Genomic DNA, 22335 nt, shown 5'->3' on the forward strand with positions numbered 1-22335 from the left:
CTGGGTCAAGGTTACATCCGTCCATCTAACTCCCCTGCTGCATCGAGCTTCTTCTTTGTGGCCAAGAAGGACGGAGGCTTGAGGCCCTGTATAGATTACCGAGCACTCAACAACATAGCCATCAAGTTCCGATATCCTCTTCCTCTCGTCCCTAATGCCCTCGAGCATCTCCGGGGGGCTACCCTCTTCACTAAGTTGGACCTCCGCAGTGCCTATAACCTCATCTGGATACGTGAGGGGGATGAATGGAAGACTGCCTTTGTGGCCCCTACTGGCCACTACGAGTATCTGGTCATGCCCTATGGACTTGCTATCGCCCCCTCCGTATTCCAGGATTTTATGCATGAGGTGCTCCGGGAGTTTCTCCACCGATTCGTTATTGTCTACATAGATGACATCCTCATCTACTCCCGGAGCCCGGCCGAACATCGCCAGCACGTTGCGGAGGTCCTCCAACGCCTGAGAGAGCATCACCTATTCCTCAAGGCTGAAAAGTGCACCTTCCACCAACCTACGGTACAATTCCTGGGATATAACATTGATCATACCGGGATCCAGATGGACGAGGGGAAGGTGGAAGCCATAACCTCCTGGCCAGAACCCACTACTATCAAAGAACTCCAACGATTCCTCAGATTTGCCAACTTCTACCGTCGCTTCATCCTCGACTACAGCATGATCACCAGCCCCCTCACTAACCTACTCCGAGGGAAACCCAAGTCTCTGTCCTGGAACCCCGTGGCCCTAAAAGCTTTCTCCGCCCTCAAGAGAGCCTTCACTAGCACCCCACTCCTAGTCCATCCAGATCCCGGGGGCCCTCAGTTTATCTCCAAAGTATGGAATGCCTTCTTCAGACTCCTAGGTGTAACCGTAAGCCTCTCGTCCGGATACCACCCACAATCAAATGGACAAACGGAGAGGAAGATTCAGGAGGTGGGACGATTTCTGCGGACCTTCTGCCATGGCCACCAGGATTCCTGGAACCAGTTCCTAGGCTGGGCTGAGTACGCCCAGAATTCCCTGCGACAGCCTTCTACTGGTCTCAATTTATTTTTGGTACTTGCCGATACTGTAACAGATCGGCCAGGCTCCACCACCACCCAATCACAACGATCCCTCTCACCTGAGTTCTGAGCACCTGCACCTGTCACTAATCAAGCACCTCATTAACCAGCCTGCATAAAAGCACAGACCTCAGACACCCTCATTGTCCGGTCTCGTATACACGTAGAGGACTCAATGACTTTGCTACTACTTCCATTTGAATACTTCCTGCATTACTTACCTCCTGTGTTCCTCCTAGTGTCTCCTCGTCTCCAAGTGTCTCCTGTTCCTCCTAGTTCCTGGATTGCTGAGGTGTGTGCTCCTCCTGCCTGCAAAGACCCGGATTACCCCGCTCATCATATCCTTCGAACTATTCCCTCACCATCACATCCTCTGAACCCTACCCCAGTACTCTCTGTGACCAAATAAACCTATTTGATTTATACTAACCTGTTGCGTCAGACCTCTTCCGTTACAATATTTTCAAATATCATTAATATCTATAAGTCTATTTACTCTAATTTTCAGCATCATTTATCCAGTCTTGTGTCACATGATCCTTCAGAAATGATTCTAATATGCTGATTTGCTGCTCAATATACATTGTTATGCTTAATATATAAAAAAAGGTTACATTATACATGTTTTTACTGTCCCTTTTGATCAATCAAATGCACCCTTGCTGAATAAAAGTATTTCTTTCAAAACTTTTCAACATTATAGCAGAAAGAAATAAGTAAAAATAATGTTTCATAAAAATTAAATCTTCAGAATTGTATTTAAATTAAATGAAACTGATATGATTTATTTTGTTTGTTTGTTTAAGATTCTAATTTATATATGTCACAATACGCTGGAGCAGGGGCGTGAAGAAATGAGGAGATGTGGAGATTTCACAAAAAACAACAGTCTTTAATAATCCAACAGGGAGTCACAGAGCACAAGGATGACAACAAGTAGACCCGTCAAAGGAAGACTGAACAAACAGGAACTTAAATACAAGGGATAATTACTTAACACAGGTGCACAGAATGACTAATTAACTAAACGAGAACAGGAACATGACCAAAAATTAGAACACAGGAACAGAAACAGGGGCAAAACATAACAAAACAGGTCCATGATCCTGACAATATACATATTTTGTAATATATTTTATGATTCATTTAAATAATTATTCTATATTCTAATTGTTGTCAAACAGCTAATAGATACTACAGATGTGTCACTGTCTCTGTTTAGTTTCTTTGCCTTTTGGTTATCTCATTCCTGCTTGCCTTTGTTCCTGCTAGTTAGTTTTGGTTGTTAATTAGTTCTCCACACCTGTTCTATTTCAATTCATCATCATTTGTCTATTTAAGCCCTGAGTTCTCCTTCGTTTTCTGTCTGATCTCGTTTATCTTTAGTGTTTGTGCTACTCATCCTACGATCACCTGTTTGTTCCCTACGGATTTATCTTTAATTAAAAGACTCCTTTTGTGGAATCCTTGTTGTGTGCTTTATTAGCAAAACCATGCATTACAAGATGTATGAAGATGATGATTTGCAAGTTACAACATGACATGACATTAAACACTGACACTGAACTACTTAACTCAAAATACTTATGATACTCACCCCTCTGACAATTTCTCCAATCATGCCGTTCCAGTTGCCGCTGTCATCTGTTTTTCCATACCGGCTGTCCTTAACGAGCTTAATGTCATACTTAAAATCTAATTTCTTGGAGACAGCTGACAGCAGGTCAATGCAGAAGCCCTCCAGTTCAGAGCCTTTGGACATTGCATATGGTTCTTCCTGCATGGGATTGTGAGTAAGTAACAACCGAAAACGTGATTTAGTTACAGATCATTACAGACATAAATGGATGGCCCAGATGGAATTAATTTAACTTACCTTGATGGTTGTAACTCTTAATACCTGTGGTCCTAAAATACAAAACAACATTTCATTCAGCTAGTAACAAATCCATAAGAATCCTCCACTACCTCTAGATCAGATTGAATGCTTGGCTCACTCTTTTGAAGAATGTGGGAAACCAAAGAGTTGCTGGTCCCCATTGACTTCTGCATTGAAAAAAATACAATGGAAGCCAATGGGGACGAATAGCTGTTTGGATACAGCATTTGGTTATACTTTATTTTATGGTGTCCTTGTTACAGTGTAAATATACATATAAGTGCTGAGTAATATTAATTAATTACATGTACTTACTATATGGTTAGGGTTAGGATTTGGGTTTGGCTTAGGGTTACTTGCATGTAATTATGCATAATTAATTGTTATTATAATAGTAAGTACATGTAACCTGTGTAACAAGGACACCTTAAAATAAAGTGTTACCCAGCATTCTTTAAAATATTTTATGTTCAGCAGAAGAAAGAAACTCATACAGGTTTGGAACAACTTGAGGTCGAGTAAATCATGACAGAATTTTCATTTTTGGGTGAACTATCCCTTTAATATTAGGGTCACTGATTTGAACAAATCCTTAACCCTAAGTATGAGTGGTAATAAAAGTGATGCTTGACTTAGTAAACCTCACTAATAATTCTACATTTTTATGACACAATATGATTTTCTTCTTGTCTCTAATTGGCTGTTAAATGTTAGGGTTTTTTTGGTGAGCTAATCCAATTTCTAGAAACAGGACCAGGGAAAAAACGCTGCTTGTCTCAATTTGACAAGGGCAGAGCACTTGGACGGCATTCCTGGTTGCTAATGAAGCATTCTGTCATGCTGGGATGTACTTTGCACTCTTCTTCAAACAACCACTAATATTCCCAAATTTAGCAGATGCAGACAATGTCCCACTTGTGCTACAGAGAGATGGTGAAACGGTCGCCTCATGGCCACTAATCTTGCACTGACAAAATGAGACTTTAAAAGAGATCGTTGGAAATAAACAAAAGCTTGCTTTTGAGTGTGCACTGCCTCCTGCAGCGGAACGGATGCGGTGAGAGTTTGAGAAAGTTCCAGTGACTCTCTAAAGAAAGCGCTTACAAAATGATGGGAAAGTGCCCCACTCCTCTGGCTGCTGCATCTGAGTCCACTTGGAAGTTGCTCTCTTTATTGTTTTGATCCTCTTTTTTTAATGCAGACCAGTTCACATTAACCAGCAGACATGCTGAAAGATGCATGAATGTGTATGTGAATCTAATCATGAATCAAAGTGTTGTTGCTTGAATGTGTCAAATATGTCATCCATGTTTTGCTTGTTTTTTCAGGGTTTTTTAAATCTGACATTCCATGAATTCCTAAATTAAGATGTCTTTGATGAAGTAAAGGAATAGTTTTCACATTTACACATATAATACTAATACTAGTGTGTACAAATATGTAGTCTGTTTGAGAGTATACTCAATTATGTCATTTGCAACAACTCATGGGAATAAGTGAACACCATCTTTTTTTGGCGCAATTTGTGTAACCACGGTAACAGCAATTTATCTGATTGGTAGATCCCTTTTTAGATTATGGGTAATGAGTATGATCCTTTGGCTATTAAACATAATTAAAAAAAAAATTAAGTCACCCTGATTTGTGGCTTTTCACCGATTCACCAATTCACAAATTTGATGATTCAGATTGCATTGGTTAACAGCCCAAGATTTTTAGTAAAAACTGACAAATCTGACTTAAAAGTGTTTCTCACAGAAAGCTATAAAATGATTTCAGAAGCCTTAAAATATAATGCACAAGTTGTATGGACTATTTTCATTTTATTATGTTGCTTTTTAAGCTTTAGTCCCTGTCCACTGCAATTATATGGAAAAGAATACGAAAAACCAAATTTTGTAAAAAAAAATTTTTTAGGACCTACGGAAGAAAGAAAGTCACCCAAGTTTGGAAAGACATAAAAGTAAGTGATAACAGTAGTTTTAAAATTTATTTTATTAAGAATTTGTATCTAATCTAGTTTTCTATGTAAAGTTAGAGTTAAACTGCTTAAACAATCTTGAATAAGCCTGGCCAGTTTTTGGTGAGAATGTGTTGTTGTCTGAGTTTCATCTGTGCGACACACAGCAGGCCTCCATCAGTGTCACAGCATATCACTGACACCCCTCATCCTCCCATTCAAACCATGAAAAACGTACATGCCATCAATACTGAAGTCATGTCATGGGCTGCCCCGCATTAGTGACTGCTTGGTTAGCGGTGGCTAATTGATTAATCACACTCATTGTAGTGAATAGCAGCAGTGTCCTCCGGTTTGAATGCTGACTGCTCCATGCCTGGCGGGATGTCTTGAGACAGTGCCAGCGCAGTGCCATGCCTCAGACTCAAACATGCCGTGTCAGAATAATATTGGCTCTATCTACATCCTGCTTTGTCTTAACCTTAGACGGCACGTCCATGGACTGTCTGGTTATAGGCGCCGTTAAACCCTGTTCACCATTAAAATCCTTGTATAAAAATACACTTGTTGAGCCAAAACAAAGGACTTTATATGATAATTTCACAAACAATATGATGGACTTTTTCACGACTGCAGGCAGAGATGGGCACAAATACATCAAAAAGTATTGTTACAAATTACAAATATTTGCTGATCAAATGTATTTGATTTAAAATACAAAGTACTGGTGTGAGAAATGTATTTAATTAAAATACAAGTAATCTGTAATTTGAAAATACAAAAATACAAACAATATTTACAAGCAATCATTTGAAGTGCAAGAGACAGTGCCATTACATTTAGCAATGCTGGAGTTAGATACACACATAAGAGAAAGAGAAGTGCTTTCCCCTCCTTGAACAACTTATAAACAACATATTCTTTCACCCTAATACTAGACAATGTATTTGTCATGAATTTGGTCCATGGACTTCCGTTTATTCACCACCAGAGGTCACCCTTTCCATTACATTGACTCTCGCACAACTCAAACTGTTGCATAGTACCCCGGACTACATATCCCATCATTCTTTGCACGATTTGCACACTGCACTGATTTGCACTCATTGCACACAGCTGTTTCTAATCACCTCACTCACTATATAACACCCACTCTAACCACCTTTCTCTGCTGAGTATTGTTTAGCCTGTACCCCTTTCCGAGTCTCCGTGGTTTCCTTGTTTTGCCTTGCCTGTTTTTGTGGTTTATGATCTTTGCCTGTTTTCTTGGATTTCTCCCTCTCGTCTCGCCCCTGTGATTCTGTCTGCTGATCGGTGACCTACGCTAGCCCTGGGACTATTCTTGTGTTTTGCCCACCATTTACCTGTTTGCCATTGTTTTGACCCTGCCTGTTTACCACGTCTCTTGAATAAAGCCTGCAGATGGATCCACACGTCTCACGTCTCGTCAGCCCCGTTACAGTATTCAATATATTGATACATATTTCTTCTAATTTCTTATGTTCACTTAAGACACAACTGACTGTACTTTACTTGAATACCATCAAGCATGTCTACGCTTTATTGTTTCATGTTGCTTTATCGCTCCTTTATCAACATGTCAAAAATCAAGCAGTCCTGTGAAACTGTATTACCATACCGCCTTGTCCTACTCAAGAGGATGCCTCAAGCTATTTCACTGTCAGCAGTACAGATTAACTCTTGAAAATGCTGATATGTAGCTGCTAAAGGGCTCTATGTAGAATTCAGAAACCTTTGTTATCAGCGACACCGGTGGCCATTAAGTGAGCTGCAGTCAGCAACTTATTGCTTGTGCTCGGTTGTTTCACACGCATAAGACCTTCGTTCCTCTTCCGAACACAAATGAAGATATTTTTGATAAAATCTGTGAGCTTTCAGTCCCTCCATAGGCAGCAACGCAACTTACATATTCAAAGCCCAGAATTTGAGTAAAGACATCGTTAAAATACTCCCTGTGACTTCAGTGGTTTAACCTCAATTTTATTAAGCAACGCAAGTGCTTTGTTTTCACAAAAAAAAAAAACATAATTTACAACTTTATTTATGAAAATATTGATTGCATCATAGTGTTAATTTCGTTGACGAAAAATGTTTGTTGACAAGCTTTTTCCCATGACTTAAATGAGACGCTGATGAGATGACAATAAGGTTAATAAACGATAACTGTGACTGTATCAACATGCAATATCGTTGACGATAAAAGACAAGACTAAAATGTATTTAACAATTTTAACTATACCAAAATCTCTTTTTATTTTTGTCAAAAAAATGAGACAAAATATTATTGCAAGTTCGTTGTTTATTTGAAAATGGATGGTGTGAATGCAGCATTAGCATATTGGATATTTGTTTTGTGTCGGCGATGCATCAGCGAGCCTCTTTGATGCGTCACTGAGTAGTTTACACATAAAGATTGCCGAGCGCTGATCACCCACTGATATTCTCCTGATCACAACCCGACCTGTCGGCGAGCTCGTTGACTTGCAAGTCTAAGTCCTGTAGTGTGAACTTTGCTTAAGCTGGAGTTTAGCGATCTCCATGTGAAATCAGCTTAAATGAAAGTGTCATTCAGCCAGTCTGTGATCTTGACTATTTTGTTTGCGAATGTATAAATGCACTTACTCAACCGCAGTTGTTTTAATAGAGAAACGTTGTTGCAACTTGGAATTATTGGAATTACTATCAGGAATGTCACTGTTAAAATATTTTTTGTTTGTTTTTACCAGTTTTCATAATGTAGACAGAGAGAGTGCATATCTAAGTCTTTGATATACATGTATATATGAATTAGCCTATAATAAATAAGTACACTAGATGAGGTAAAATAAACCATGTGTATGAGTCCACATTCTGTTGATTTGTGCTTATTGGTGAAAGTACAATAAGGTAAAAATAAATGTCTCAAATGACAACAATCATTGCGATTATAATTTTAAGCTATACTTTTAAATAAAAAAATAAAATAATAAGTGACATGTAGCCAAGTATGCGCTCTGCATTTCACCCATCCAAGTACACACACACGTCATGTGCTGTGGTGCCCAGGGAGCAGTTGGGGGTTCAGTGCCTTGCTCAAGGGTCTTACCTCAGTCGTGGTATTGAGGGTGGAATAGAGTGCTGATCACTCACTCCCCCCACCTACAATCCCTGCCAGTACCGAGACTCAAACCCACGACCTTTGGGTTACAAATCCAACTCTCTAACCATTAGTCCACAACTGCAATATATATTAAACTAATGTTTAAAGTTAAACTGTGACTAAGTTTTAATTGAATAAAACTAGACTAAACAAAACCAGGACAGCGTTGACTAAGGATAATAACTAAAAAGTACATTTGACACAGGACTAAGACTGAGACTAATTTAAAAGACTAAGACTAAATCAAAAATGTCTGACAAAATTAACACTACTACATTGTGTGTTCATGAGAGCATCACAACAAATTTGTTTTGTGTTCACACGATAGAAGACTCGTGTGTCAACACAATGCACATGAGTGAGTGTTCACTAGAGTACCATGACGCAAGTGTTTGGATAATATTTTCGTAAATAAATTGGTAAATTATGTTTTTTTTTTTAGCAAAAAATCGTTTCATAAAATTGGATTACTTGATTATGTCTTTTCTACTGTTCTGGACCTTGAATGTGTAAGTTGAATGGCTGGCTGTAGAGGGACAGAAAGCTCTCGGATTTCATCAAAAATATCTTTATTTGTGTTCCGAAGACGAACAAAGGTATTATAGGAGTGGAACGACACGAGTGTGAGTAATTAACAAAATAATTTTCATTTTTGGGTGAACTAACCCTTTAAGACTCCGCCTATTGATCCAACAGGATGTCATATGATTCACTTGCATCTAGCCAAAAACTGTGATAGGCTATTATAGAAGGCAGTACTATTAACACAGGTGAAGAAAGATATTGTACAATCTGAGAATAAAATGACCTACTTGGTTAAGTATTTTAAGTATTTAAAATACACAATACTGTCTCTCAAAGTATTTAATTACAAATGACATTAGATTTGTTTTTTGTACAGCAAAATACAAATGACAAAATACTAAAAAAAATTTTTTTTTAAATACATTTCATTAAAATACTGCCCATATCTGACTACCGGTATGAAAAGTCAAATTTCTGTATGCAGCAAAATATCAGGAATGGATAAAAATGCATACAAGCAATGTATGAGCTTCACAAGGTTCATTTATAAGGCTAAGCAAAAAGCTTTATCTTAAAAACACAATTTTTAAATGGCTATGCATTCACCTAATACTAGTCTCACAATGTTTGATATTACAGTATGTAATGACGTTACCTGCAGCGTAGACCCCAGCCAGCAGTGCTGATGAGACCAAGATGAGTCCTAATGGAGTCATTTTACTGCCAATAACTTGCACTGGAATGACATACATAGTTTTATCAAAACATTATGGTAACACTTTACAATAAGGTTCATTAGTTAACTACATTAGTTAACATGAACTAATAATGAACTGCACTTATACAGCGTTTATTAATCTTTGTTAATGTTAATTTCAACATTTACTAATACATTATTAAAATCTTGTTAACATTAGTTAATGCACTGTGAACTAACATGAACTAACAATTAACATCTGTATTTTTATTAACTAACGTGAGCGTAGATTAGTAAATACAGTAACAAATGTATTGCTCATGGTTAGTTCATGTTAGTTAATACATTAAATGTTTAACTAATGAACCTTATTGTAAAGTTTTACCAACATTATTTATTCAAGAATCTTTTCCAGATGTGCAATTAACTTTTCATTTGAAAGCCAGCTTAAATATTACATTTTTCTAGTACAGCACAGACAAAACCAAGATCAAAAATGCGTAAACAAAACAGTTTTACTTACTAAGCAGCTATAAATGAGCAAAAACATGGCACGCTTACCCAAACTGTAGTCACACGTTTTTATTGCTCAATGCATGAGGCAGCACACTATATAAAGCTTGCACATACACCCAAAAGACTGAAAACAGCCAATAAGAGAACAGGGGAAGTTCTTGAGGGGGGGGGGGGGGGGGGGGGGGTGTCTGACCACAACAAATCCACAAGGATTTATGGGTAGGCAAGCTATGAGGGAGATTAAACTTTGGACAAAGAATAACAAGCATGTGATTCTGCAAACAAGGGATCTGAGAGCCGTGCATTACACAGGGCGTGCAGAAATGATTCTCTACAGATGCTCATAGAAAACTCAGCGGATAGCTGGATTTTATTGTTAGGCTTCTTTTTACCAATCTAAAATGGCCTAATCCTAATTTATACCCTCATAGAATGGACCTGGCATGAATGTAGAGGGTTTTCAACCTCTGCAGCATGGCTCCACTATACAGGCAAGCTAAAACGGCAACTTGAAAACTGAAGTGAAGCTGTGATAAATACATATCCAAATTGAGTGGCTCTGCTGCTCGAATCCTAATGAAGTGAACTTTTGTTAGAAAGACAACAGCCTACAATCTTTGTCACTCAAAGAGTCATGTAAATCCCAAGGCGTTTTTTTTAGCCGCACAGAAGGATTCGACTATGGTCCGTCTCACCAGCCATTGTAGTCTTGGTAACCATGGCCCTCGGCATGCCTGAGCTTGTATCCAATATGTCAGTCATAAGAGATGATGAATAGGTCATGGTGTTTATGAACTCATCAAGGGTTAAAAAATGGCCAATCCTCAAAACATCTTGGGTCTTGACAATTTCCAGTCAAAACTGGCACTGTGAAAATGGGAAAAAAAAATGAACAGAAGATCTTTTAATTGTGTTTTGCTCTGAGAACTAATTGGACATCTAGTGTGGGCAAGGCTTTATTCTGTGACATTTTTTCTCAACAGGAGTTCTCTGTGCAGGGCTAAAGAGGTTGGAAAGGGTGAAGCCAAATAAAAGAAGGTCTCCTCAGAATGGGCCAGAATTACAGCACAGGGGGCAAATCTTTGGGCAGAGCTCCTCTGCATTTTCTTTATCTAGATGTCAGCTTTAAAGACACAATTTGCTATTGCTCAGACATTGCCAGTCATGCCCTGACACTAAACTGATTCTAGTTAGTATTAATATATTATTGATATCTACAGTGGCCATATCTGGACAATTATGTAACACTTAAAATGTGTAAATGTGATTGCAAATGTGCTTTGGTTTCCCCCACAATCCAAAGACATGGGGGATAGGTAAAATGGTGACCCCAAATTGCTCTTAGGTCTGGATAAGTGCTTCCAGCATTCTCATGACATGACCCTATACTTGAGTTTTGAATATAGTGAGATACAGACCTTGTTACAATTTTGTTGAATGACATGGGAATCTGCAAACAAGGGATCTGAGAGTCAATGCATAGATGGGTTTAGCTAGCAGTCCGGTAGCGGTGACTTCATCCACTGGTTGTGCTGGTAACAATGCAGTGGGGAAAGGAGCAGGAATCCGTTTCGACAGCCTTGAACACGAAGTGCTGGAGGATGCTGAACTCCTAGAGCACAAAATGGTCCTAAAATCTGGAACACGCAGATGTGGCCCTGGAGTAGGTGCAGAAGGTCCTTAGCCTGGAACACGCAAGCAAAGGTACCTTGGAGTTAAGGTTTGCTCGCCGGAGCTTAACCTTGTTGCAGATGTCTGTGTGTCTTCTGCCTCTCTGGGCTAGAGACTCCGAATTTGGTCAATCTGCTTTGTCTCTCTAGGATGGAGACTCAAGATGTGCTGCATCTGTTGTTATCTCGCTGGATGAGGACACTTAATGAAGTCTGAGCATAGATTATTTCTTTCCTTGCAGGCTGGAGGCTCAAAACGTGGTCATATCTGTTGCTGCCTCGAAGCTGGAGACTCAGGATTTTGTATCTGTTATTGCCTCTTTCCTCACGGGCCCGAGGCTCTGTGATCTGTTGCAGTCCTTCCTTTCCTTGACAGGACTCAGATTCAGAACTGAGGTTGATCTGCTATAACTACTAGAACAAAGGAAACAGGAAAGTGATGAGAAACAAACTAAAAATCTATGATAATGAAACATACTCGGTTACAAACTTGACCTCCGTTCCCTGAGATATAGGAACGAGTACTGCGTCTGCTAGGACGCTATTGGAAAACTCCCTTTTCTCCAATGACTGCAGCCTTTTCAGTAAGCAGTGTAACTGCACGGCCATTGGTTTGTGCAGTAAATTAAAAACGAACCAATGGCTCGGAAGTGGAGCTGCATGAGCCTATTGCGATGAAGTCCGCCAGAGCCCGCCAATATGGGCGGGGCCATCTGGCTATATAAGCGGGCATGTTGCCATAGGATTCTCAGGTTACTTCGACTGAAGCGATGACTGAGTCATGCAGCTACATAGCACGGCTAGTTACACAGTACTAGTTTCTGTATCTCAGGGAACCGAGGTTACATTTGTAACCAAGTACGATCCTTATCAATACTTCACTCTTACTGCGTCTGCTAAGACGGTATGGGGAACCAGAACAATCCAGTCATGCTATGCTTAGAGGAACGGCTCATACTTGCCTTAAGCACCACAAGGGACCCAGAAGGATAAGTAATTTTGCAGGGCCTGACGAGGGGCCTGACGGCTCCCTGGCAAGAACCTCTCATCCAGGCGGCTGTGAGTGGGCTCTTCTGGTGGAGACCACTCCAGTCCTAGCTCCTCCACAGCTTTAGACAGGACACAGATCAGCTCGGCGTCCATGCCTAGCTTGGGCTCACTGTGCTCCGTAGGTGGCAGGGGGACGGGGTCATTGATCGAGCCCAACAGCTCCTCTGTGTCCGAAGCCACCAACGAAATGCTGTCATCAAGTGCGTCACACTCACTCCCACCTAACGAGACCAGGTCGCTCACAGCCATGGAGAGATGCTGTTCTGGCTGGAAGAAGAGGACGGAGGAAGCCTCTCTATTCGGAGAGAGTGAGGCAGGCGTGAGCTCGCTCATCTCCGGGCGCCAAGGTCCTCTGCCCTGCTACTTTTTTCCTAGAGCGCAGAGAGGAGATACTCATATCCTCGCAATGAGGACATTCCGTCTCCTTGAGCACATCCTCAGCGTGGGATTTCCCCAAGCATGAGATGCACTCACCGTGACCGTCAGCGGCGGTCAGGAGTAACAGAAACAGGGCGTCATTTGCAACAACACCACTAAATTTACTCTTTTAAAGGGGTCATATGATGCGATTTCAATTTTTCATGCCTGCTTATATAGCCAGATGGCCCCGCCCATATTCATGCTGCCGAGCCATTGGTTTGTTTTTAATTTACTGCATGAACCAATGGCTGTGCAGTTACACTGTGTTATTGAAAAGGCTTCAGTCATTGGAGAAAAAGGAGTTTTCCCATAGCGTCTTAGCAGACGCAGTACGAGTGAAGTATCGATAGGGAACGTCTAGGTTACTTGTGTAACCCTCGTTCCCTGAAGGAGGGAACGGAGACGTTACGTCAGTGACTGACGAATTGGGATCTCGCCCGAGAGCCCAATCACCTTCGAGTGTTAACTAAACAAGCCAATGACTACTGACTGAATGGGAACTAAAAGAACATAACTGGAACACTAAAATGGCCTAATCCTAATTTAGAACCTTATAGAATGGACCCAGACATGGTACATGGTACATTGCAACTTCCACAGCAAGGCTCTACTACAGGCAAGTTTCATCTTTCTTCTATATGAAAAGTTGGTCTGATGAGCTGGATGTATAGTAATTTCCCATTTTGTACAGCTAAAATTAATGACTAACCTTAAATCCATTTATTTAAAAAAAATTACACACAAATCCAGAGTTTTAATTATTTTATTTAGCATATTACTACATAATGCTTATTTGTACTTTTGAATATGCTCTTGTATCTCTTTGAATGCTAATATTTCTCATGTTTCTCATTGCATTATGTAAGCTTTTTCACCTGTTTGCCATTCATAGACCCAGTTTACTTCAGGCAAAAGTGCATAGGATAGTATTTATTTTTCAAAAGAGGCTGATGAATGTTTAGGGAAATGTGGGTAACACTTTATTTTAAAGATCAGTTCTTACTATTAACTAGTTGCTTACTAGCATGCATATTACTAGCATATTAGCTGTTTATTAGTATTTATAAAGCACATATTAATGCCTTATTCAGCATGACCATATTCTAGACCCCTTAATTCTACCCCATACCTGAACTTAACTACTACCATACTAACTATTAATAAGCAGTAATTAAGAGTTTATTGAGGGAAAACTCTTAGTTGATAGTGAATATGTGTTCCCTAATCTAAAGTGTTACCGAAATGGGTTTATGTATGGCAGTTTTTAACAGCAAAATAGGACTTGCAAATGTACAGTGACTTTCAAGAAATACAATTTTGGCAGCTGAAAGTTATAATTCTAAAACACATAGAAAACACATAGAAGACAGTTATTTCAAACCATAATAATATTAATAATAATATTTGATGTTTGTGTACAGATGCAATCTGTGTATACATTGATCGTATTGATTTGATTTGATAGCAAATAAAGGCATTACAATCTGTTCTTTTTGTATTCCGAAGAATAAAGCCATTTGTCCATCAACATGCTGAAGTATACATATTACGTGTTACTATTATTAAATACTAGCAATAACAATCTGTAAGTACAAACAGCTGTAAAGGAAACGGCTTCTGTATTTGGAATATTAAAAAAAAAGTTATTTATTTTCCACACACATTCTGACACAATGTTTTCCTAATTTGTTTATGGACTATATAGGAAAATTGCATTTGTGCATTGAAATGGAGAAATAAATTAATCCAGCAGATCAAATTTCTGTATAAATTAAAGCCATACTTGTAAAAAATGTATGTATCGAATTTATGAATTGTTCATGTGAATTACACATACATTTGTTCTGTTTGTATTTCATGAGTTTTGTATGTTTGTTTCATTATTTCTAAAGCATTTATTAAGCTTAGTTAATGTTGATTTCAACATTAACTGATGCGTTATTAAGATTTAAAAGTTGTAACTGTTTATATATGTTACAGAACTGACGAGACGTGAGACGTGCGGATCCATCTGCAAGGCTTTATTGTGGAGAAGACAGAGACGTGGTCATGAAGCAGGCAGGGTTAAACAGAGGCAGACAGGTATATGGTGGGCAAGACACAAGAACAGTCCTAGGGCTAGCGTGGGTCGACGATGGGCAGACAGAGTCAGAAGGGGCAAGACTAAGGGAGAAATCCAGGAAACCAGGCGAAGATCAGAAACCGGGAAAACAGCTAGGCTAGGGCTAGGGCTAAGGCTAAAGCTAAGACTAGGGCTAAGGCTAATGACTAAGGCAAATGACTAGGGCTAAGGCTAAGGCTAATGACTAGGGCTAAGGCTAAGGCTAAGGACTAAGGCAAATGACTAGGACTAGGGCTAAGGCAAATGACTAGGGCTAAGGCAATGACAAGGGCTCCGTAAGGTAGCTATCTCTAGGAGAGTGATAAACGCTGAAACAATACTCGGCAGAGGGAAGGGATCAGAGTGCGTGTTAAATAGTGAGGGAGTGATATGAAACAGCTGGGTGCAATCAGTGTAAACAGGTGTGTGCAATTCGTGCTGAGTGCAATCAGTGCAATGCATGATGGGAAATGTAGTCCGGGGTGATGTGCAACAGTGTGTAGTGCGAGAGTCAATGAATAGGAAAGTTCGTGGACCGGATTCGTGACAATATAATTGCATAGACCTGAGCTAACATGAACTAACAATGAACAGCTGACTAATGAGACCCTATTGTAAAATGTTACCAATATATTAATAATTTAACATGTTTTAATACATAATTAGTTATACATTTCATTAATAAAAATGTAAAGCAATGTCATACATTTAAATATACAGCACTGATCTTATGAAGACCATATAAAGTTTGCATTAATGAACATTATTATTAACTCATTCCTATAACTGAAAGATTGAATGTTGTACGGCAATGTATTGTAATTAAAATTTTAAAAAGTATGTTAAAATTTAGGTTGCATTTTAAGCGTTTTGTTTATTTATCTTTCTTAATATAGGTCCTCTAGGTTATCTAAACTGTTATTTTACAACTGTAAACTTTTTTCCATCAAAAACATATCTGTTATGAGACGAGAGACATGCGGATCCATATGCAAGCTTTTATTAAGAGATGTGGTTTTAACAGGCATGGGTCAGACAATAGCAAACAAGTATATCGAAGGCAAGGCAAGAGATAAATCCAGGTAGAAGGCAAAGGTCCAGGCAGGGGCAAACAGAGTCAGAAACAGCAAGCAAAGGGTTAATCCAAGATACGTGGCATGAATCAGAGACCAGGAAAACAGACAAGGCAAGACTAAGACTAGACTAAGAAAACTATGAAAACTTAAACAGGCTCGGTAAGGTAGCTGTCCGCTAAACAGGGATAAAACAATACACAAGACTAAAACAGAAAACACGGAATGGCTCGGTAAGGCAGTTAACACTTGGGGAGTGAGAAATGCAGAACAATACTCGGCAGTTTGAAAGTGATCAGAGTGAGTGTTATATAGTGAATGTGTGATTGGTTACAGCTGTGTGCAATCAGTGCTGTGTGCAATCAGTGCAATGGATGATGGGATATGTATGACATGTAACAGTTTGTGTAGTGCGAGAGTCAATTTAATGGAAGGGTGACCTCTGGTGGTGAGTGAATTGAAGTTCATAGACCGGATTTGTGACAATATGATAGGGTTGAGGCAACAGTGACTGAAGGTAATAATTTCCACCCATTGCATGGTCAGATTCAAAATATTATACCACTTACTTACTGCAATCTCTGGTTTTACTGCAGTTAGGTTCATCGTGGCCCATGTTGGTCTCCAAGCAGAAGGAGCTGCTTTAAACTGAAATATCATCAGTTTTCAAAAACACCGCCTTGTCCTGTAACTTCAATCAATCATGCTCATATAGTTCAAGTTCAAGTTTATTTCTAAAGCACATTTAAAAACAGCTAAAAGCCAACCAAAGTGCTGTACACTGTCAATAGCACAAATACAATAAGTAAAATATTAATAGCATAATGTCAAATACACATAATATGACTATAATAAAATCAATTAATAAACGCCAAAGTAAAAAGATGAGTTTTTAGACAAGATTTAAACACAGGTAGAGTGGAGGCCATTCTAATATGAGATGGTAAGTTGTTCCAGAGAGTAGGACCAGCCACTTCAAACGCTCTATTTCCTCTCGTCTTTAGACGAGTGCGAGGGATCTGAAGGAGAAGTTTTTCCTCAGATAGTAATCGTCTTGTGGGGATGTAGGGATGAAATAGGTTTGTAAGATAAGGCGGAGCTAAATTGTTCAATGATTTGTAGACAAATAGAAGAATTTTAAACTCAGTTCTGTACTGAACAGGCAGCCAATGCAGGGATCTCAGAATGGGTGTAACACGATAAAAAATTTGACACCCCTTCAGAAATCTAGCTGCTGCATTTTGTACTACCTGTAAATGAGAAATTTGAGTTTTTGAAATGCCATAGTACAGCGAGTTACAGTAATTAAAAAAGTAGTTAAAAACTATGACCTCCATTTATCTGTGTTTAAGAAAATACAATTTTTAGAAAGCCAGGATTTAACATAATCAAGACAAGCAGATAAAGTATTTACAGCACTTTCTTTTTTCCTAGTAACTGGTAAATATATTTGCATGTCATCGGCATAACAATGAAAATAAACTCCATGCTTTCTAAACACAGAACCCAGAGGAAGTAAATATAGAGAAAAAAGAGTAGGAGCTAAAATTGAGCCCTGAGGAACACCACATGTTGAAAGACCCAGAGATGAAGTAAAATTACCTATTTTAACCCTAAATCTTCTATTAGTTAAAAAGGATTTAAACCAACTTAGAACAGCACCTCCCAGGCCTACAAATGATTCTAATCGAGAGATAAGAATCTCGTGATCAGCAGTATCAAAGGCTGAAGATAGGTCCAGCATTACTAAAATGACGGAATCTCCAGAATCTGTAGCCATTAAAACATCAAGAACTTTTATGAGCTGTTTCAGTATTGTGCAAAGATTTGAACCCAGACTGGAATGTCTCATAAATCTGATTATTTGTTAAAACGGACTGAAGCTGTAAACACACAATTTTTTCCATCACCTTAGAAATAAACGGTAATACAGATATTGGCCGAAAATTGGATAAAACAGTAGTGTCAAGTGAAGGTTTTTTTTAGGATAGGAGAGACTGTGGCCGTTTTCAGACTGTCTGGTATAAATCCAGATGACAAACATTTATTCAACAATGACACAATCTCTGGTCCCACTGTGTCAATTATTTGTCTCAGATAGCGAGGGTGTATTATATCACATGGAGAAGAGGAAGGTTTCAATTTAACAATTATGTCCTTCACTGATTGTAGAGAAACCAGATTGAAGGTAGTCCAGGTAGTCACAGATATCGTGCTTGTTTGAGTTTCATAGTCAGTGTCTTGAATCTGAACCCACAGATTAGAGACATTTTCACCAAAATATCGCAGAAAATCGTCACATAGTGTATTGGTTGGATGTTGGATAATGCTAACAGGTGGATTCAACACAGAGTTTATAACACTGAAAAGAACTTTAGGAGTCTAATGATGCTTATCAATTAGATCAGAGAAATAAGAGGATTTAATGGTCTTTACTGCTCTCTGGTAAGAGGATAAGCAGTCCTTAAGAATGTCAAAGGAAATTTGTAAATTTGCAGAAGGCTATGTGCATATATACTCCCACTGTCAATTTTAACTTGGTCAGTGGTGCTTAAAGACCATTTATATTCAGTAAAATTTATTGTTTTAGCTATACTTGACACTATCAAAAGAGGTCAAAGAATAATTGAACTGAACTGAATTAAAAAAAAACAACCTACATTATCTTCTGTAGAGCTGCTTTATACTTGTAATTATAACTGAAATGACTGATTCCTGAAAACATTTCTTAGAAGAAATTTGTATTTCATAAAGCTATATAAATATACTTGAAACATGATTTTGATAGGATGCCTAAAGTCATGATTACCTTTTCAGGTTTATTTGATAGGGACAATGCACATCAATAATTCATAAATGTACAATGTGCCAGAATTAGCCAGAAGGCTATGTGCAGTCCCTGGACTGATGCTAAAATTGTCACTAATTGTCACCTAAAATATAAAAGAAATAATCTATACATAATGCATACATGCTCTAAACTACATTTAAATTTATGCTATACCTTAAACATATATTTCTATCCCAATACAAAAAAAAAAAAAAAATCAGCATCCACTTAAAAATTATGCTATACAGAGAACCAACAACAAGAATCAACAACTGCTGACTCATACACACAATCTGACTGTCAGACAATATGACAAGCAATGTATCAATAATATCAATATACAGGCAAGGATAATGTCAGCATACAGACAGTAACTGTAGCTTAACCTTAAAGGGGTCACATGATGTTGTTAAAAAGAACATTATTTTGTGTATTTGGTGTAATGAAATGTGTTTATGTGGTTTAAGGTAAAAAAAACACAGTATTTTCCACATACTGTACATTATTGTTTCTCCTCTATGCCCCGCCTTTCTTAAATGTATCGATTTTTACAAAGCTAATCGTTCTGAAAAGCGAGGTGTGCTCTGATTGGCCAGCTATCCAGTGCGCTGTGATTGGCCGAATACCTCAAGCATGTGACGGAAATGTTACGCCCCTCACCATACTGTGAAGCCCTGTCCGGCCGGAGCGACGAGACAAAATCAATAAAACCCCATTATAAAAGAGGCATTTGTTGCATCCAGTGGGGACATAATTATGGATTATAATGACTTATACTGTCTTTTTACGCGTTACGTTGCATCGCGCCGCGTAAACATAAAACCCTGTCTGCCTTTGTGATCGGAGAAATGACAAACAACAAGCGGTACTCTACACTGCTCAAAACTCGCATTTGAATCATTAGTGGCAAATTATTTAAATATGAAAACTTACTTACAGTCTGTGAGTCAGAACATCCGGCATTGTAGTAGACTCTCCCAGGATCAGGAAACAGTCCTCCATAAAATGCACACATCTGAATATTTGGGTTGAACTGTTCTGGAACAGTGTGAAACAGTCTGACCCTCCCATAGACAGCAAGGTAACTACCACGTTCAAAGTCCAGAAAAGTACCAAGATGATCGACAAAGTAGTCCGTGTGACATCAGTGGTTCAATTGTAAAGTTACGAAGCTACGAGAATACTTTTTTTGCGCAAAGAAAACAAAAATATCTAAAGTTTGCCATGTTGAACTTAATATGATTGCAAACCTTCTTGATGTGTGATTTAAAAGTAAGATTGTTATCAATATATACACCCAAGTATTTAAAATCTGAGAGAACATGTAGTCTCTCCCCCTCTACGACTACATCTGGCTCTGCATGGCAACTTTTAGATTTACTGAAAAACAGGCATACAGTTTTTGAAACATTTAGTTGTTGGCAATTATGTTTTAGCCATTCTTTGATCTTTAGCATTAAGTTTGTCAGCGGATCAGCTGCTTGAACTGCACTGTTGGCACGTACAAAAACTACTGTATGATCAGCATACATCTGGAAATTGGAATTGAGACAAACATTTGGCAAATCATTTACATACAGAGAAAATAAAAGTGGGCCCAAGATCGAACCCTGCGGGACACCTGCTGACAAAGAAATAACAATTGATTGATGATTCTTCTTCACTCTAACCAACTGAGTCCGATGTGTTAAATATGATTCTACCCGCCTGCATCAATGAGAGGAACTTTAATTACATTATTACCAAAACCAGGAAAAACCAACACAAAGTGTGAAAATATGCGGTCAATTAGCTTGCTAAATTCAGACACAAAAATATTAAGTAAAGTTATGGCTAAGATGTTAGAAGGTACATTATCAAATTTAATAGGTGAGGATCAAAATGGTTTTATACAACGTAGGCAAGGATTTCACAATGTTCGAAAAGTCTTAAATATCCTTTATGAACAGAGGGGTGAATGAGATACTGCTCTACTATCATTGGACGCCGTAAAGGCCTTTGATCGGGTTGGATGGTCTTATTTGTTTGATTTATTGGTCAGATTTGGTTTTGGTGAAAGGTACTGTAGGTGGGTTAGATTACTTTATAATAGTTCTACAGCAGAAGTGTTGACAAATAATATTGTTTCAAAACCATTTAGGGTATCAAGAGGGTGTAGACAAGGTTCTCCTCTTCTTTTTACCATCTCCATCGAGCATTTTGCAATAGCAGTAAAAAACATGTGGAATTAACAGGCATTAAGATTGGACAGAGAGAACATAAAATTGCGTTATTTGCTGATGATGATGTCATTCTTTTCCTACAGCATCTTGATACATCAATTCCTGCTTTATTAGATCTTATCAGTACATTTGGAAACAATTCTGGATACAAAATTAACAATTCTCAAAGTTCTATTCTATATCTAAATGAGATTGACAGACAGCAACCTAGTAATTGTGTTGCAACCTTCAATATAGTTGACCGTTTTACATACTTTTACCAATTTTACCAAAACTAGATGTTGTGCAAGTAAATTATGATCCACTTCTTGAAAGTGTTAGTAGCTGTATAGAAAGTGGATGTCCTTACCCATATCTTTAATTGGTCGAATAAATATTTTGAAAATGAATATTTTGCCAACATTTTTATATTTATTCCAGAACATTCCTCTGCCTCCCCCTAAACATATATTTCAACGACTTAAAAAAATATTCACTAAATTCATTTGGAATAACAGATGTTCCAGTCTGACACGTCTATATTTGCAATATGATAGAGGAGGTCTACAGTCTCCTAATTTTCATTGGTATTATTGGGCTGTGCAACTTAGAACAATTATGTTTTATTTATTTTTTTATCTCAGAACTGCCTGTCTTGGGTGGATATGGAATCGGCTGCCGTTAATTCCGGCCTGCCTTTAAATTTGTGTTTATATTCATCAGAATTGAAAGATCTTAAAAAGAAAAATGTTTCCAATCCTATAGTTATAAATATGATTGCCGTTTGATGTGAAAAAATATTTAGGTGCCTTCTACCCTTTATCTTGTTTTAGTCTCATTTGGTGCAATTCAAAATTTAAACCAGGCAGATTAGACGCACGTTTCAAGATTTGGGTTGACAAGGGCATTTGAAAGATAGCAGATATATATGTTAACAATACTCTTATGTCATTTGAGGAAATAGTCAAGACATACAATACTCCTATAAAATATTTACAAATAAGGAATTTTATCCTCAAATCACAAAATAATTCCCTCGATATGCCATCATTGTCTATTTTGGAAAAAGAAGTGACAATAAACTGTTTTAGTAAAGGTTTAATTTCTTCATTATATAATATGTTGGTGTCAGGATCAAAGGACTCTTCAAACTATAAATTGGAAGCTTGGAGATCGGATCTTAAGGACG

The 22335-nt window shown here is 38.2% G+C and overlaps 1 protein-coding gene across 1 annotated transcript in view; it reads right to left on the reverse strand.

The window, feature by feature from the left end:
• The window catches only part of LOC107602462 (probable glutamate receptor), a 31600-nt gene extending 21692 nt beyond the window's left edge, over positions 1 to 9908 (reverse strand). Inside the window, exons 1-4 of the mRNA XM_016294963.1 lie at positions 9847 to 9908; positions 9244 to 9324; positions 2941 to 2972; positions 2662 to 2841 (exon numbers count right to left, since the gene is read on the reverse strand). Coding sequence (XP_016150449.1) covers positions 2662 to 2841; positions 2941 to 2972; positions 9244 to 9304 — 273 coding nt within the window. The 5' untranslated portion in view covers positions 9305 to 9324; positions 9847 to 9908. The remainder of the gene's footprint in view (positions 1 to 2661; positions 2842 to 2940; positions 2973 to 9243; positions 9325 to 9846) is intronic.
• Positions 9909 to 22335: the final 12427 nt, after the last annotated feature.

The sequence above is a fragment of the Sinocyclocheilus grahami genome, unplaced genomic scaffold (assembly GCF_001515645.1).
Source record: "Sinocyclocheilus grahami isolate Dianchi unplaced genomic scaffold, SAMN03320097.WGS_v1.1 scaffold327.1, whole genome shotgun sequence".
Classification (NCBI taxonomy): Eukaryota; Metazoa; Chordata; class Actinopteri; order Cypriniformes; family Cyprinidae; genus Sinocyclocheilus; species Sinocyclocheilus grahami.